Source organism: Cupressus sempervirens, chromosome 4 (assembly GCF_028749045.1).
Source record: "Cupressus sempervirens isolate cs-2001-9-10 chromosome 4, ASM2874904v1, whole genome shotgun sequence".
Lineage (NCBI taxonomy): Eukaryota > Viridiplantae > Streptophyta > Pinopsida > Cupressales > Cupressaceae > Cupressus > Cupressus sempervirens.
The window spans coordinates 319,359,423-319,378,958 of NC_143121.1; the positions used below are offsets into that span (position 1 = coordinate 319,359,423).

The 19,536-nt window shown below is 34.4% G+C and overlaps 1 protein-coding gene across 11 annotated transcripts in view; it reads right to left on the bottom strand.

The window, feature by feature from the left end:
* Window positions 1-4,430: 4,430 nt before the first annotated feature.
* The window catches only part of LOC149561314 (Protein kinase superfamily protein), a 48,926-nt gene continuing 33,820 nt past the window's right edge, over window positions 4,431-19,536 (bottom strand). For 3 of the 11 annotated variants that reach the window (XM_089825069.1, XM_089825074.1, XM_089825079.1), the window contains exons 5-8: window positions 6,970-7,338; window positions 6,424-6,667; window positions 5,889-6,036; window positions 4,431-5,474 (exon numbers count right to left, since the gene is read on the bottom strand). In XM_089825069.1, coding sequence (XP_089681195.1) covers window positions 5,058-5,474; window positions 5,889-6,036; window positions 6,424-6,667; window positions 6,970-7,338 — 1,178 coding nt within the window. In that variant the 3' untranslated portion in view covers window positions 4,431-5,057. Of the gene's footprint in view, window positions 5,475-5,888; window positions 6,037-6,423; window positions 6,668-6,969; window positions 7,342-19,536 lie in introns of all 11 variants that reach the window. The other 8 variants (XM_089825077.1, XM_089825080.1, XM_089825072.1 and 5 more) reach the window with 3 other exon arrangements.

The window sequence follows — 19,536 nt, forward strand, 5'->3', positions numbered from 1 at the left end:
GCTTACCTCCCTTTTAAAGTGGTTATAGAGGTGTATGATGAACCAGTATTTGGGTATTATTTTTGGTGAGTGTTTTTTGGGGCTATTTTAGGTTATATATACCCCAAGTATTCTTGGACTAATAGAGTGTGGGAATAGAGAATTTTCCTTTCCTTCACCTTGACACTACCTTAGCAATATCTATGTGAGATTATCTACATAGCATTATTTTGGTTGAGTTGTCCTCCTCCTAGTGAGACTTTATATTGGAGATTGGATTGTTGGAGGATTACTTGTAGTGCGTCGCTCCTAGCTTTTGGCTAGAGAGGCATGGTATTGTTGGATTTGGAGTGAGATGGAATTCACCATTTCAAACCCATTTACACCTTTTTAAAGGTGTTCCCATGGTCTAGTTGGGTTGTGCAACCCTAGTTCACAGCAATAGTTGAGCTCTCAACATCATAGAGATCATGGCACTCTTATGATTTATGGGTAGTTGGGTTGTGAATATCCCTTCAAGTGGAAGGAGTGCAAAACTGAGCTTCTATTTTTGTGATTTGGCATGGTTGCAAGAGACCACTATTCATGTTGTGTCTCTTAGTACATATGAGTTGGGTATAGTATATCTCAAAGAAGTGTAATTCTAATGGAGAATCCTTGCCTCTTTGGTTCTTGGTTGGATTAATTAGACTTACATTGGAGGACTTTGTGAGAGTTTTTTTATGCTATTTTATATGTGATGCAGCCAAATGAAAAGTAATTAGATTGATTTGGCCAAACTTGTGCAAAATTTGTATGGGTATTAGTGCATTACCAATTAGTTTTTGATCTCGCACTTGGTATACTCTTTTGGTTTGACTTGTAGGATCCCAGGAGTAAGCCTAATCTTTTACAAATCGATGTCATGCCTCTCCCATTTTTTTAATGCATGTCATCCTAATGGACATGGCCTAGACCTTATATTTTTGTATAGCATGATCATGGTGGACCCATGAGATTTTTAACTTCAGGTAATTGATCTTATTTATGTCATTGCATAAACAAGTTATTTATGTTTATATTTGGTTGCAAGAAGTATTGTGTTTTGGATGGTTGTATATCTTATTTATGATTCCTTTTTCATCTTTGAAGTGCTTATTATTTATCCTATGTGATTGATTGAGATGATATTATGACACAATGACTATTCTCATGCTATTCTTTTATGTTAGCATTGTGAGATCAAAGATGCACGCTTATCAGTTTATTCATGTATCCATTATGAGATGATTGTGGTGGTTTTGATTGGTTTCTTTGTTGTGAGGCTTATGTTATGATTTGATGGTTTCACTAAGGAATGTTCCAGTGGTTTCCTAGAACTTGATTGTACCAAGATGTTATTTTGTAATTACCCATATGATTTGATATGGTGTTTATAGTATGTGGTGCATTTGATTATTGTAAATTATTTATGTTACTACACCATTGTTAATTTATATGTTAAGACATGTTGTTATTTGTATTTTGATCATTTATGTAAAATGATACCTAAAGATGTTATATGATTTATATTGCATTCAATATTATGAATTCTATATCATAATGAATAATTAATGCATTATGTCATATATGTTGTTGGGTATTTCAATTGCTTACTTCCATTGATATATGCTCAAAATAAGTGTAAAGAGGTGTATTTAAATAGAATGAATAAATTTTAAATGTTTTGTTTATTGTATTCCTATGTACACCGAGGATTAGAAAATGGGACAACAAGTGCCACGACATCCTTTATGTCTGATCACATCACTAGAGTGGCAATATTCCTGTAGCCATTTTTATTGATATTATACATGCTTTGACTATTATATTATGAGCATCTCCACTTGATGTTTGTTTGTTTCAACGAATAGGTACTAGACCCATTCATCTTATGTTGCAAGGATTGAGTGTGGGCCTATGGCCCTAGTAGTCGCACTAGGAGATATTAAGTGACCTTGCATATTGAGTCAATGGCATCCCTGTATGGATGACATATCTTTATTATATTATATTCCTCCAGTATGTGATTGGTAAAACCAAATCTCATTATGCATTTTTGTTAGTCCCATGAACATTTCTATACATTTAGAGGTTCTTGCAATTATCGTGGATGATTTAATTAAAACCTCAATTTTAATGTGTTTTGGGAATTTTTTATATTATTTTATTTTTCAACTAATTTGCCATAGTTGGACTCTAGACATTTGGGATTGTTTTATTTAATTGGGAAAAGTGTCAATTTTTATTTTATTATTTAAATCATTTATTTTATAAGTCACTTTTGGAATAGTGCTTATAATGTTAGAAAATGAATTTTATTCAAACTTCTCATATTGTGCTTTTAAAAAAGTGGGAATTTGCTCCAAACTTTCTTTGAGAAAATCAATCTTTCACTTGTTAAGTAAAATTCATGTGTTGGATTCGTATGTGGAACAACTTGTTGGATCTATGCTTTGTTGAAGATTTTAACCAATTTGGTGGAGTCTTTATTTTGTTCTCCCTTTTCTTCGTTTGTACCATTTGTGTGAGGTAGGGCATCTCACCATTTTTAGTTTACTTTGTCTTATCATATGAAATCAATTGTAATAAATTGATTGGGATGAGAATCAATATTCCACCATGTTCTTGTTTGATTTCATCACCCGATTGGGTGGGTGTGAGTGTTTTTTGTCTTCCCATGTAGGGTTTGAGATTTTTAACATAGTTATGATGTTGGATTTCCATTAAATGCTCGCATTCTAAATTTTATTTGAGAAGTGTGTCATTAGATGGATTTAGACCAATGTGTTTTAGTTTCATCAATTTCATTAATGTTTGATTTGTGAAATTTTTATTGGTGACTCATTTTGTGTCGTAAAGAACTTGTCAGATGTCATGTTTGTCCTAATCTAATGAGTGAAATTAGTAATCTCTGCTACAAACAGTAGGATCGTGGAATCTAGATGGTTATAGGACATTTCAATTATTTTTATATTTTGATCGAAAGAGGTCTTTCAATGCTAAGATGTTGGTTTTGGCCCTTTGTTTTTTATTAAGGAAAATAGGTTTTGAAGGGTGCCTGAAACCCTTTACACAAAAGATTTTTAATGGAGCCCTAACATAGAGATATCAATATTTAGCTTAAGTTTGTATTTTTTTCGGCACTATTGGATAGCAATATGTCTTGAGGACATATACAAGTTTGTTGAGGTACACGTCGATGGATATGACAATGCAAAATTAAGGGATTTAGAAGGTTCTCTCCAAAGAGAATTTATAGACGGTTATTGATCTAGGGTTAATGTTTGGAGCAAATTTTCAACAATATTTGATGAAGAATTGGTCAAGATTATGTTAAAAAGAATTCATGATGACCAGATTTGGCTAAATAGACTAACAATTTGCGAAGGTAGTTCAAGTTGTAAGTAGTGTTTGCTCCATTGGATCCATACCATAATGAAATCAGTAACAAACAAGGAAGTTGAAGTTTTGATGGGTATTTTTGGAGATCAAAGAGCTTCACAAATTAACGCCAGAGCTGACCCACTTGTAAGATATGCTTCTCTTGGTATTTTCTACAAAATTTAATTTCACAATAGAGAAGGATCTAAATTTGTTTTATTGTCATGTACATTATCATTGAATGTGTAGTGCCTCTGACATTTTGATTTTGTATGACATCCTGTTATGTGTTGCTTTGACTTTCTGTGTATTGTGTGATCATGTCAGACCTGTATGAGGTTTGCACCTTCAGGTTGATCTTATTTATGTCCCTGCACTGGTAAGTTGTTTAATCCCTTAGTCGTAGTTGTGAGAACCACCACGTTGTGGCTAGTTTTATACCAGATATGTGATATCTTGCTTTCACTTTGGATGCATGATCGGTTGAGCTGATCATGTGATTTGGTGACTATTCTCATGTTATGTGATTATACTGGCACTATGAGATGCACCAGTTCAGTTTATTCTTGTGCTCCTTCCAAGATTACTACCATGTTCATGATGGCATTTGCCTTATGAGTACACAATTTGATGGTTCCGCTGACATGTGTCAGTGGTTACTTGATTATGATCATTTATCATGTTTATATGTTACCTAAATCAAGGATCATTATGTTTGTCTCGTAATGTTATTATTCCATGATTATCTGTGTTATTTCATCTCATGATTGCACTGTGTGATGCATTCAATTACCATACTTTATTTTGGTTACTGTATCATTGCTGATTTAAATATTGGATTAAATTGTTATTACTTGTTGGTCATACTTGAATGATGATGCTCTGTTTCTATTGCTTTGATGTTGTATTTCGGACATATCCTCACTTGCCAGTCTTCCATAAGTGCTTTGAGTATAGGTTCAGATAAGTAAAGTGTTGTGGGAAAGTAAAGTTATTATTGATCCACACATAATAAATAAAAGTCATATACAGAAAGCTCGTGTTTGGCATTTTGTTGAAATTGATCTTGACTACTTGTAATGTAAGAAATTGAAAATACAAATAATTTAATTTACAACCAGGTGCCATTGTCTGTTTCCGCCAAAATTGCAGGCAAAACTGAGATGCCAGTTTCTACTTACACGTTCTCCATAAATACGGGATAGGCTACTCTGAAACATAATTCGGACAAATGTCAAATATAAACCAATGACCTCATCCTACAATTTCTGACACATGTTTAAATACTGCAGATGCAACTGCAGAACTGTAAACTAACCACAAATAAGTGCATGCCCTTTCACAATGCTCATCCTGCTGACTTACACATATTGAACCAACTTAGTTTGAAGAAAGATTATCTTCATAAACACTTCTAGCCTGCATCATCCGAGGTGACCATGTCATGAGTTTCCAAGAAGAATTAATGGACCTTCATTCATTCTGTACTAAATGCAACTGTCCAATCCAGTCTTGAGTAGAATCCACGTGGCTCACAGACATTCTGAAGCAGGCATCAATATGCCTACAGCTTTTGATCTTAATAAGATGCTCAGAATCCCAATTTGAAAAAAAATCATTTTCTGCTCCAATTCTTGTTGTAAATCACACAAAACCTTTGAAACTGAAATCATGAACTATCGTCCTTCCTGGAGATCTTCTGAAAAAACAGCAGTGCGTGAAATATTATCATTGTCAATTCCACTTAATCCAGAAAAAGGACCAGAAGAAAATATCGACGAAGATACATCTGACTCAAATGTGGTTGAGACATGTTTGGTATTTCTTCCACTTGCTGTATGAGGGTTATTGGAGTTTTTCAAAGTGTCGGCAAACCCATCTCTTTCTCCAGTCTGATGGCTTTCACCTGTATGCTGAACCATTTTAAGAGATTGAACCACCTCCCCCATAGTTGGCCTCTGGCTTGCTTCAGGAGCTACACAAGCAGCTGCAATTGCAGAGACTTGCAAAAAGTCATCCTTCGGATATTTTCTACCAAGCCTACGATCTACAAGGTCTTCCAAGCGGTCTTTGTCCCTCAGAATTGGACGAGCCTGAAAAAAAGGCAGAACAGGAAACTGCAATTTAGTATCATATATATGTCATCCAGAAAATAAATCATCTCTTCAAAGTACAAAAACCATTTTAACTCTAGGAATGAAGGGCTTACTTTTAGAAAATGGGTATCCAGCTGACAGTGGCTCTTTATTTGTTATTTATTAATTATTTAAAAACCACAAGGCAGTTGCATTTAAATTTAAATTTTATTATTAAATATTATTATAATAACAAGCCGACTAAAATATAGGAAATGATTGTGAAAGAGCAAATTAGAGAATTTCTTTGCCAACAGAAAAAGCGAATCAAAGATTCATAACAAATGATCTATAACATACCTTTGACTCGTACTTAGTATATGAATTCTGATATGAATGAAAAATAAAATAAGGTGTAGAAAAGATTCTCACCCAAGTTACCAGGTTTTCCTGGCCAGAAGGTTGAGACATATCAACAGGTTTCCTTCCTGATAGTAGTTCCAATAAAACAACTCCATAGCTATATACATCACTCTTCACCAGGAGATGTCCAGTCATAGCATATTCAGGCGCTACATACCTGTAATGAGAGACCAATCAAATTTAAAATCATTTTTGGTAACATATTTAGACATAGCCTGGAATTCAGAAATAAAGCTACTATGTAAATAGAACTCATAAATATTTTTGAAAATATTGTTGGAAATATTTTTGCGAGTGTGTTTAGATGTCTAGAAGAATTTAGAAAGAAGCTTTATTATTTATATTTTAACAGAAATCAGATAAATAGCTGGCACGACTAACAGATCAAGACATGCCAAAAGACCCTGTCATATGGCTTTGAACGTGTTGAATAAAATTAGAAATATAAGATTTCCTTTATTTCAGGCCAAAAAATGTAAGCAATACTTCATATAATCATATTCATAAAGGAAAAATAACTTCTGTAGAACACAAGCAGTCCTACCCAAAAGTGCCCATTACACGAGTAGATAAATAGTTGGCCCGACCCTCAGGTGCCTGCTTGGCAAGACCAAAATCAGCTACCTTTGCATGAAAATTATTCTCCAGTAATATATTGGATGCCTTGAAATCTCTATGAATGACACAAGGTTGAGAGTCCTCGTGCAGATAAGCAAGACCCCGGGCAGCATCCAAAGCAATTTTCATCCTTGTATCCCAATCCAACGGATGATTTTCACCTAAAGGCCCTAAAGGAAAACATTATCATAGTATTAGTATGAACAAGGGATGACATAGAGGTTCCTGAACTTCAGGGAGAACACTGTTTAAACTAGTCCAATCACAATGCATATGAATCACAAAAATGCAAGCACCAAATACTGGAATCCAGTCTTATATAAAGGTAAACTAGTAGTCTCTTATATTAAATTGTGTAATGCATCATATAGTTCAACAAATCAATATACTTCAGTGAAGAAAAAGATAAAAGATTATTTACACTCTTTGGTGGTAAATTGTATGAGCTGGATGTCACAAACCTATGACTTACCATGAAGCCAAGCTTCTAAGCTTCCGTTTGGAACAAGTTCATAGCAAAGTAGATGCTGGGATGAATCGTGATTACTATAATAACCAAGAAGTTTGACAAGGTTACGATGATGAAGTCGACTTAGCATCTCAACCTCAACTAAAAATTCTCGATCTCCTTGTTGGCCACCACTTGAAAGCTTCTTGATAGCCACTAAGGTTCCATCTTTAAGCACACCTTTGAAAACTCGTCCAAAGCCACCTTCCCCAATTACACTGGCAGTTTCGAAGTTATTTGTTGCTTCTTTAAGCTCCTCATATGGAAAATATCTTGTACTGCTGGGACGAAGTACAGATCTTTCACTTTCAATGGTACCAGCTGGCCTCGATACTGCTGACAAAAGTAATAGTGAATGATCATAAAGATTGCAAGAGAAATAATCCTTGGGTTGATGTGGTGAGATAACTCATTTAGCTATAACAAAGACTTACATGAGCACTCAAAAGCAATATAAATTTGTAAAATAAGTTGTTTCATTATACTTATATTTGATTATGTCAATTGGTTTCTCACAATCTTTTCTAAAGTAAACATAAATTCTGGATTCTTCCATCACAATCATGGTGCAGTTTTATATGCTCCACAGTCTCCAACATCATTAATTCAATTGCCACAATCTCAGAAAAATCCCACAAGGTGAAGATCATTTAGAAGAGCAATCAAATCCATGTGGGGAAACATTTGTAATATAACTCATGTTTTGATTGTGGAAGAAACAAAGGAACTTTGTATTGTAAGAAAACAATGTGATGCATTACTCTTAAAGAAAGCAGTCAACTCTGACAAAGAATGACAATATTTTCTAACTATGAACAGAAATTCATATTTGATTTCACCATTATTCATAGAATACAATGGAAAGAACAAAGTTTTCATTGGTGCTTTTACCAAGACAGATCAACAAACTAGATCTTTTTCCAAAACCCTAACCTTAAATATACTTACTTATATAGGTCATGGATTCTTGGATAGTATTATTCTTAAATCTAGCCAACCATCAATATCAAGTTATCAAAAATCCAAGAATTAAAAGAAGTCCTAATGAGGGAATAAAAGAAAATTCCCACAAGATGAATATCATTTAGATGAGCACTCGAATCCCACATGGGGAATCATTTTTAATAAAACTCATCTTTTGATAGTGAAAGAAACAAAGGAACCTTGTGTTCTACGGAAACAATATGATGAACTACTCTTAAAGAAAGCAGTCGACTCTGACAAAGAATGACAATGTTTTCTACTATGATCAGAAATTCATATTTGATATCACCGTTATTCAATATTCATAGAATACAATGGGAAGAACAAAGTTTTCATCAGTGCTATTTTCAAGACAGATCAACAAACTAGAGCCTTTTCCAAAACCCTAACCTTAACTATTCTTTCTTATATAGGTCATAGATTCTTGGATAGTATTATTTTTGTATCTAGCCAATCATCAATATCAAGTTATCAAAAATCCAAGAATTAAAAGATAAAGGTCTTAAAGAGGAAATCCAACCACAGCCACGAGAGACAGGAACTACCTGAGAACAAGAAAAGAACATTGTTGATCTCCTTAAGGAATACCAGCTTGCCAACAGTAAGTAAAAAGTGACTCAAAATAAGTAGAAAATCCAACTAATGCACACAAGAGAAAGTTTTGAAAACCCCAACGAGAACAAATCAAAAGACAGCGATTTTTCATGCTCTAGCATCACAAAAAGATACTGAATCTGAGGACATTGAAATAGAACAGCCACAAGGAGAACCAGAAACTAATGAAATTCGGCATTAGGTAAATGAAAGAAAGGATAATCATCAAACAGATAACCCTACTTAATCCAACCCCAGGGAAAGAACTTTCCAATAAATGTCATCGCTCCATTCACAGAATCTAGCAATACCAAAGGAAAGCACAAAGCTTGGCCAAAGTTTGATGCTTTATAAATCAGGCCCAAAAAATCTGTAAAAAAAATTCACCAAGTCTGTAACAGAAATAGAAGATTGTTACAGAAATATCATCAAGAGAAGCAATTGGGTATTCAGGAAGGTTGAATCCACTATGAAAAGCCATCAAATCTAAAGAAATAATTCTGCAAATCTTGGTCTCGTGCAGTGGAATAAAGCTGAATTATCATAGAATACTGCAGACTTGAACATTCTCCATGAACACCATTTATCTCAGAAAAAACATATAATGAAAATACAGAATAGTTTTTGCTGCAAGAAGAAATAAAAAAGAACCTCCTCACAACAACAGTGTGCAGAACAATGCGGAACAAAACACATGGTCATGAGGCCTCAAGGAAAATCATCCATCAAGTAGAATCCAACCAAGTGTGACCTTTCTTCAAACAAGCTTTTGAACTGGGGAATTAGGATCTTCATTGATTTGAGTTCCAAATAGATTGCTGTATTATCTCTATCTATGGGCAAACTAGAATTGGATCCCTGGAGCAGATTTCATACCGAAATCCAACATATATCCAAACATGAAATTTGGTATAGCCAAAACTTCAATCTCAGACCATATGAAGCATTATGATCATGATAACAAATGGAGTGAACTGATTGACTTCCCATATGCAGAATATATTCACACATGGTATAACCATAGAATAGGGCAAAAGCACATGATAGAAAAAAATTGATATGCTGATCTCCAAAATTGGCATTCCAACATAATGAAAATAACAGCTAGCGTCCATGACTTTACACTCTTGACAACTGGAAATGGTGCCTTTCAAGCCAACCCACACAATCAAATTTGAAAATGTGAGGATGACACTCTGATTACTAATTGCATTGCGCAGTGGTGGAAAGAAGCTGCTTGTGTCCAGGGATGTACAAGGCTCAAAATTGTGGCTTAAATTGCACCAACTGAGAAGTGCATGAAAGAACGTTTTTTTACCAAATAACAAGCAAACAGGAGCATCCAAATAGACACCAAAAGAAAGAGAACGGTTTCAGATATGAAAATGTATAATCATGACTAGCACTTTATACGTAAATTAACTGAATTACAATGTAAAGAAAAGTCCTGCTTGTAATATAGATCCAAGGTGATAAGGATCGAGCACGGAGATACAAACACCATCTCTTTCCACAAATCAGAATCCAACAGGCAACTCCTGAATAATATGCAAAGAAAAATGAAATACACAAATTTGCAACATTTGTTTCAGTCATTTTCTCCAAGCAGACTGAATGACCATGGACGAGATCAAGCTAAGAAAAAACTACTAGCAAACATGCCTAAATTGGTAATGGTTGTACGATTTCCTGAGGCAAAGAGATTGTCTTCCCCTTTGCACTGGACAAGGCACTAGGCCCAGAAGGCTTTTCAATACAATCTTACCAAACCAACTGGGAAATATTCAAGGAAAAATTACAGAGGTGGTGGAGCATTAAGGTACAGAAAAAAGCTGTATGGGGATCAATGCAAATTGACCAGTTCTGTTTCCAAGCTCTGAAACAGCTGGCAAAGCCATGGATCAATAAAGGCCCGTTGGGCTTTCCAACATGGCAGTCAAGACAAAATAACAACCAAAATTATTGCCAACAGACTTAAATGACTTCTCTCAAAGTTAAATTCTCAAACTGAAACATTCATCCAGCAAAGATAAACCGCAGATAGTATTACTGCAGTACATAAAGTCATTCCCTTATATAAGGTCCTAAACAAGCCTGAAGTTTTGCTTAGATTAATTATGTCAAAGGATTTTCAAAAGTGTAACTGAGGCATCATAGATCACCTATAAATGGCATTTGGGTTTGATTCACTTCTAGGGCAATAGATAAGGTCCGTATCACTCTACCCAGTTTCGCAGAAACAATAAATGAAGAGTATTTAACCTGACAAGAGGGTTCAGTTCCCCATATCTGTCTGTATATTACATATGTTGCAGTATACTCTCAGGAAGAAAACTCACCATAAATGTGGAGGCATCACAAATAAAAGTGTAAGGACAGCACATCCCCTCTAGGCAACATGTCAAGAGCAATGATTTTCCAAGTTTTAATTCACCTATGATACACATCCTATCCACACCAATCCATGGGGAGTTCAATAATATTGAATTAATTCTCGCCAGGACCAAATTAGTACTCAAAAAGCACACATAATAATTGCCAGAATTTCCCAATATTCTAGAAATCATAAAGAGGCAATTCCTACAATCATTTTACTTCAAGCAGGGAAAACTCCTATGACATCTAGGTTTCCCAATCCATAATCATTGGCATACATCCAATCTAGGGGATCATATATTCTGCAAGATGCAGGGACAGCTATCTAGTGGACTGATGGATGGTGATTGCTAGCAGGAAGAATACATCCGAGATAGTATGATTTGCATGAAACCATATAACCTGGAGAGTAGAACCAATGATGGTACAGATTCAGAAAAAGTATGTCTGGCAAGCAGTGGAAGAGCATATGTTTTCTGAATGTCGAATGCTCTTCCAATGTCGCATGACCACAAAAAGTACAACAATTACTGATCAAAAAGATCTTCATTTATTCAATCAGGCTTTGGTCATAAAATTGGCGTGGATTATGCATACAGATGCACCTGTATCACGAAGTTAAAAAAATCCAACGAAAGCATATCTTAATGCTCAGGGATTCAATAAAATATAGCAATCTAGCTTGGCAACACAAGGTGCAGCTCTATTCAAGCATATAAGGGAGACAGTGCTGCTGTAAAAGCTTATGAATGAAACTAAACAGGAGCACCTGGGTCAGACTGAAAAATATTTGGAATAAAAACCATCCTTGAACACAAACAAAGGCCTTGCCCCAGTTAAATCTACCTTGCACAACAATGGATTGTGCTTTGTTTCAGACTACCTCAACTATCAGGCTGGAGAAACCAGATGGAACAAAAAACTTGTGTCCCAGATAAGAGACCAAATACTCCGAGCAGTAATGGTAATAAAGGTTTAATGGGAAAAGCGTGTTTATGTCACATACGGGGCAGGAAGATATGACCTGCCCAATCCATAAATTAACCACGCTATTATATATACACGTCACTCTTTCATTTAGAAAATCATACAACAGATAAAATGTCAATGCGAATCTAGAGACTTCAACTCTGGCCAAAAATCAAAACCTTTTGCCTGACTATTTTGCATGGAGAAACAATCACAGCCAATGATTTATTTACAAGGATAGCTAGGTCCCTCCAAGTGCCCAATCTGTCAAGCAGTCACCAAATCAAGGGCACACTTATTCAAAAACTGCAAAGGCACTAAAAAGGTATGATATTATGAAGGATTTTGGATTTATCTTTCACAGATGATGATTTACTAAAAAGGATGGCTAGGTCCCTCCAGGTGCCCCATCTGCCAAGGAATCACCACATCAACAGCACACATTATTCAAAAACTGCAAATACACAAAAAAGGTATGATACTATGAAGGAATTTGGTATTATCTTTCAGGAGGAAGAAAAGAATTTTCACAGATGACCTTCGGCCCACTTTTTGGAAACCGATAGAATCCACATCCAAGGCACTCAAACACTCACCTAGGCTGGCATCTGGAATTCCTCATATTAGCATTTGTTAGAGAGATTAATTAACTATAAATATTCTGTAATCAAACTAGCACCCCAGAAGACCACTGTACCTAAATCTGCTAGCAAGTCCATGACACTTCTCTAATAGTCTAAAAGAATCCAAACTGCTACCAAGTGTCAAATATGAAAGCTAGTAATGCATCTAATCTGCAACAGAAGTTATTTTCACTGCAAATAACCTTGTTGCGGGCTAAATGGACATTACAAACGGAAGCACCCACAATTGCCACACTACAAGCTTAATTTTGATGGTGCCTCAAAGGGCAACCAGTTTAGGCAAGGCGTAGAAATAATTCAAAACAGTCAAGAGGATGTAATTCCCAGCTGCCGCCAATATATAGGATATGAACATCTTTGCACAGTGACAAACTCTCCTGCAAGAGTATTAAATTATTGCACACCAAATGGTAGCTTGTCTGTAGATTGCAGAAGGCTATTATGTAATCATCATATTATCAAAAAAGAATCCACATAGACTAAAAGCAGTAGGCTACTATAGATAACTGGAATATCATTAAAGACTTCATAAGGAATTGTCAATTTTCTGAGAAGCTTGCTTTATGCAAGAATAAAGGTGCAAATATGAAGCTGCAGACACCCTGGCGAAGGATGCCACTTACCAAAATCCTGACATGAGGCTCACTGGTGTAAGAACATGGAAGAGCATACATGACATTTCCCCAAAGAGCTCAAGAAAAGGACAAAACAAAAGAAAACATGTACACTAATGACTAACTTCCATGGTCAACCATCAAAGCCCATGCTGGGAAAATCAACTAATGTCCAACCTAATTAGGGTTGGAAAGACTTTTTCACCCTAATTTCCTTTTTCCACTTAGGAGCCCAATTTAGGAGAACTTTATTTTTAAGTTATAAAAATTAAAATGACTTAATAAGTCATTTAATCTTTAATTTATTAAAAAGACTATAGTGGCCTGCCAGAACTTTATAAAAATCCACAACTCCCTCAAAACAACTCAGAAACTGAATCCATCAAAAGCTGGGGTCTCAGAGAGTCCATCAGTTGAAGCCTCTAAGTTGAAAATTTTCACTTGGCCCCTAAAAACTGTTAAGAAGTTAGCTTGTGTGAAATTGAATCGATATTGTTTATGCCTATCCTCAAGTTAATATTACATAGCTGATTCATTAATTGTATATATATATACATATATATACTTAAGATTATATTAAGAATCTACGTAATGTAATCAGTTTGTATGTTAATCAAATTGCCGATAGCACATTATATTAAATTGTAGTTCAGTCAGATTGATATAATCATGAGATTCATTATAAATGGTAAATCATCATTAGATATATATTCTTTATAAATACATATTATTATTATATATAATATATATATTACATATTATATTATATATATAATAATTTATTTATATATATATATATGGCTAGTTATATTAGATATACTAACCAACCAATGATGATTAACTATAGAGACATGTCTCTTTATGAGACATGTCTCCTCCTTCTCATATTTATATATGAGAAGTAAATCTGCAATTGAAACACATCAATAACAATGGCAATGTTATTACATTTGCAGAGATCCTAAATCTAACATGGTATCAGAGCTAGACTACAAATGTAATCAAACAATCAAATACATAGTAGAAAGATTTTTATGTCTATGATGAAAGAGATAGATTTAACAGAAGAATACAATGAAGCTTCTCAAAATTATTTCTATCAATCATGGTGCAGATTTATTCCCGAAAGCTTGGAGTGCGCTTAGGCCGTTCCGTATTTGTCGAGTATTTGACAAGAAGCGAATTGTGTGGCAGCAAAATATCAATGGGACAAGTTCAAATCAAGCACTGTCGATTAAGTGTTCTTCTACTTTAAAAATGACATACATCTCTCATCTAATCTTTGATGGCATTGAAGAGATATGAGATACGTACAAAGGCTTCTCTTTAATAGTTTGACCTACTCAGATTACTGGACAAGACACCTGAGAGACTTGCAGCAGGCGAGAAACTGCCACTTACAGGAAGTGAAATCACTAGACAATGAAATAGATAAACTCATTTCTAGGAAGGGGATAACAGACTCTGTACCGAGTATATTATTGTCTGCAGCGATTTGGCTCCAATGGTCATTCAGCAAAGTTTGTTGGCTTGCCTCTCTAGCAGTTTTCCATAACAAATGGACGAGTAAGTTGTATTGCTTCGTGTTTTGAAATATGAATTGCATGTAGATGAAAACTACTCAAAATACAGACATATATTGAAGGATGTGGAAATGATAGGGGAGACTTCAGAAAGTCTGTGGGTAGCTCACTGCAATGCCATTGAAAAGGCTAAGAGGCTCATTTTACAAGGTAATCAAGATGGAGAATATAATTGTGATCAACTGATTGAGTTTCTAATCATGAAGAGGTCAACTCAAACTGAGAGGACTCGGCAACTACAAAAACTGAGGGGCGTGAAGCAACAGCAATCAGTAGGACGGGGGAAAGAGCCATTAGCTGTAGATGATCAATTCACAGAAGCCACTACAAAGTCATGGAAAATGACAACAGTGTCCTTGCTTGGTATCATCGTTCATCTTTATCCAATTTATGCAGACATTGATAAAGATTGTGTTCATACTCCACAGGCCATAAAGGATTGTAGGGATGTGTATTCTCAAGCATGGGAAATAATAGATTTTGTTTAGGAGGCAGATACAAAACCTGACGAAATTACTAGTGATGCAGCCGACATGTATTTCCACGAACTGCAAAGTAAAGTAGAGAAAGGGAACTTTTCTGCAAACCTGCAACACCCGAAGGAGTGTGGGCAGCACTACAGTAGCTTAAACAGGAGAGCGCAAGAAACACAGAGCCACTCGAAAGTGCAAATTTTATATCAAAATTTATGTATGCAGTTTTGATTAATGGTGAGGAGGAAAAAGAATGAGGTAATCCAAATTTTATGAAGAGTAATGACTCGATAGACTGGAAAGCATCGGCAACAAATAATTCTGTGCATTCTTTATGTAGCAGCATTGAGTGCAACAAAAGTACCAAGGTGAGTGAACTCCTGAATGAGTTAGAGAGCTCCTTGGCAGATATATTAAATGAATGCCTAGCGAAAGGCCAACAACCCCTGTTAGTGAAATCCAGGGAATGGGCCCTAAACAGGGATGAAAAATGGATGGGTAAAGCACTTTACACAGCAGGGAAAGCCAAGACAGTCATGGAGAAGTTAGTGTGCAACAAATTTAAAATAGACATATAAGAAATACAAGCGGGACCTGCCTTCAAGGTAAGGGGAGGTAAGCTTCATTCCAAATATTACAAAGTAATTTACATATATTATTATATTGGTATGAATGTTTTAAGATGATTAAGATACCAATCCCTGATTACATTAAGGTAAAACTAATAAGATATAGTATGTTAAGTTCTCTTCTTCACATTTATATATTAGTATATGATGACTATATATGTGTGAGATTTTTGTTAGTAATTTATATTCTTAAGGAGAATATATATTTTTTAGATATTTCTCTATCTTATATTGGATTGATGAAAATTATTATTCTTGAGAATTATATTAGTCTCTCTTTCCTATTATTGAAAAGATGATTTTTATAATCTATTTGAATAGAATATATGTATAATTATGTTGTAAGAGATATTTTTGCCTTGATCTTTTCCTCCAAGAATGTTCTTGCAAGAAAAAGAGGGAGATTAAAATTCACTAGCAGCCAAACATCTCATTTGAGACAACCTTGAAAGAGAGGGAGTAAACCACGTTGTGCTAGATTCACCAATGATAGGAATACATAGTAAGATATTCATTCATGTGGCACAACCATCAAGATATTGGTATATTGTGAAAATGGAAGGACGTGTTTCATTCTAATGTTAAGCTAAATGAATGTTTGGGCCTTAAATGATCAAAAGAGCAAGTTAGAAAGGAATTGTCATATTTAATTCTAAATTGTTCAACAATATAAGAATGAGTGGAAATTTTACATTGAAGGGTAAATAAATAGGCAATGTTCCTCTCCCACTTAAACTTATTTAGAAAGGAGACGTTCTAATCTCTAAAGACAATTCTTGAATCTTCATGTGCAGATAAGTAATCTTATATTAGTTTAACTTCTTGTACTCTCTCCCTTATTTGTAGTTCTAGATGTACTATATGAGCTATTTCCCTTGATCTTTTCCTTTGTAGATGATCTTGTAGGAAAAGTAAGATGGTACAGTAGGCATATTGTGCAGACTCAATCTTATGAAGTAGCTCCAAAGAAGTTGTGATCTACAATTCATTAGTCTTATGATGATCAAGTTGGATAATGTGAGGATCTTGAAACAAATATCCATAATGATTGAGATTATGAGCATCCTTCTTTATTAGGAGGGAGTCTAACATTTCTTCTAAGACAACGTTGGAGCTCGAAAGATTTATAATCAAAGGGAGTATGGAAATACATGTGTATGACTTCATGATTTTGATGGGCCTACTTCTATGTACATCATGAGGAAGTATTGACTTATCACCTGAAGGTTGAAAAGATTAAGATATTCAAAGGAAGTTCAAAAGTTTTTATGAGTAAAAAAATGTTTTTAATGGGCCACAACTTGTGAACATCACAGGAAAATGAAAAGATCCTCAAATAACTTGCATGATCATACACTAGGTACTGAGTACGTAAAATTGTTCGATGATATAAAAGTTGGAATTTCACATTGTGGGGGGTAAATTTAATAAACAATGTTCAAATTCCCACTTGAAACCATCTTTAGAGAGGAGATTTAATGATTTGACATTTATGGATTGTCATAGAAAGATAAGTAATTCTTACTCTTGAATATTACAGTTATCTACTTACTATAGTCTCTCTCTTTCTCGGTTATAAACTTATACGTACTATAAGAGTTAAATTGCATTGATCTTTCCCTTTATATCTATAGATGTTCTTGCAGAAAAGGAATGTTGGTACATTTCCTACCAAGATTGTGCAGGCTCTAGAAGTGAACATCTTTTATGATTAAGATTATGAAGAGGAAATTTGGCATTGCTTCAAATTAAGAGAGAGCAAATAAGAACATGATTCTGTCAAATTTTTATTTAGAGAGAGTAGATCATATCACTTCAAAGGTAAACTTGACATGATTAATGATTATTGTTTCTTATGCACTTATTGACTAACATCATATGGTTGATGATTATATGCATAGTGATAAATCTACTCTTGTAGAAAATGCTCCATGACTTAATGTCATGTGACCTTGTGATAGTGGTGCATTTATCACAAAGGATGAGTTATATTAGTACAAATGAGCAAAGTGCTGATATTTTTACCAGGCCTCTTGCAAAGTTGAAATTGTGTACTTCAGAGGTAAAATTGATATGACCTTGTTGTAAATGCATTTATTAAACTATATATTCATGAATATAAAATTATTTTTTGTTTGCAAGCTTGTATTGTGAGAAGTGACGACTTTTCTTGTGAAAGGTGACGACCTTTCATGTGTTCTGATCCTATTATAAAGTGATGACTTTATTTTAGTTGATCTATCTTCAAACAATGGTTGAATTTGGTGTTATCTTTGTTCTTTGGGCCGGATTTTGTGGACACATTGATAACCTTCATGGGTCTTTTAGGCGATAGCCGAACACCATAAAAACCCATTGTTTTGAAAGTTTGGGTTATCTTTGTTCTTTGGGCTGAATTTTGCCAGACACATTGATAACCTTCATGGGCCTTTTGGGCGATAGCCAGACAACATGAAAATATATTATGTTTTCTTTCTTCTTTCTCTCTCTTAGTTTAAAACATAGTGATGATTACACCTTATTGTGTAAGTTAAACTTGTTTCAATTTCCCTTGCTAAAGAGGGAGTGTTAAGAAGTTAGCTTGTGTGAAATTGAATCTATATTGTTTATGCCCATCCTCAAGTTAATATTACATAGCTGATTCATTAATTATATATATATATATATATATATATATATATATATATATATATATATATATATATATATATACTTAAGATTATATTAAGAATCTACATAATGTAATCAAATTGTATGTAATCAAATTGCCAATAGCACATTATATTAAATTGTAGTTCAGTCAGATTGATATAATCATGAGATTCATTATAAATGGTAAATCATCATTAGATATATATTCTTTATACATACATATTATTATTATATATAATATATATATTACATATTATATTATATATATATATATATATATATATATATATATATATATATATATGTGGTTAGTTATATTAGATATACTAACCAATGATGATTAACTATAGAGACATGTCTCTTTATGAGACATGTCTCCTCATATTTATATGAGAAGTAAATCTGCAATTGGAACACATCAATAACAATGGCAATGTAATTACATTTGCAGAGATCCTAAATCTAACAAAAACTAGGAAACCCTAAAGAGTTGCCTGGCACTAAACACAAGGTCTCACTTTCATTCCCGTAGCCTAGAGTGGGGGCACCACAGTGAACAACCATATGATTCAAACTTCTAGTGTCTCTAACATGCATATAATACTAGACTGGGAGAAGCAAAAAAAAAAAGCTTATATGCAATTTTGTTAGTACCCCTATAAAGCTCAATGGTGTAGCCTCTTTTTGCAAGTTTCTTGTCAAGTAAATCCTAAAATCAGATGTCAATGCCAAGATAACAGAAGTCTTCCAACTCAGCTTGCGAACTTTTTTGTCTTGGTGGTTTATTCTAACATTTTTGCAAAGGCAAAGTACCATGATCATTAACAAGTTTGAACACAAATGATGAATTTCCCGGAGGAGCGTGCAAGTATAAGCAAATGATGGAGTTCCAGATCAATAGCAGAAATAAAAGCGGCATGAATTATGGACCACTAAGCATAAGAGATGGCAAAGTCAGTCATAACTGCACCAAGGGAGAATGTAATGTCCCCATTTTTAGCAGATCCCTGCAA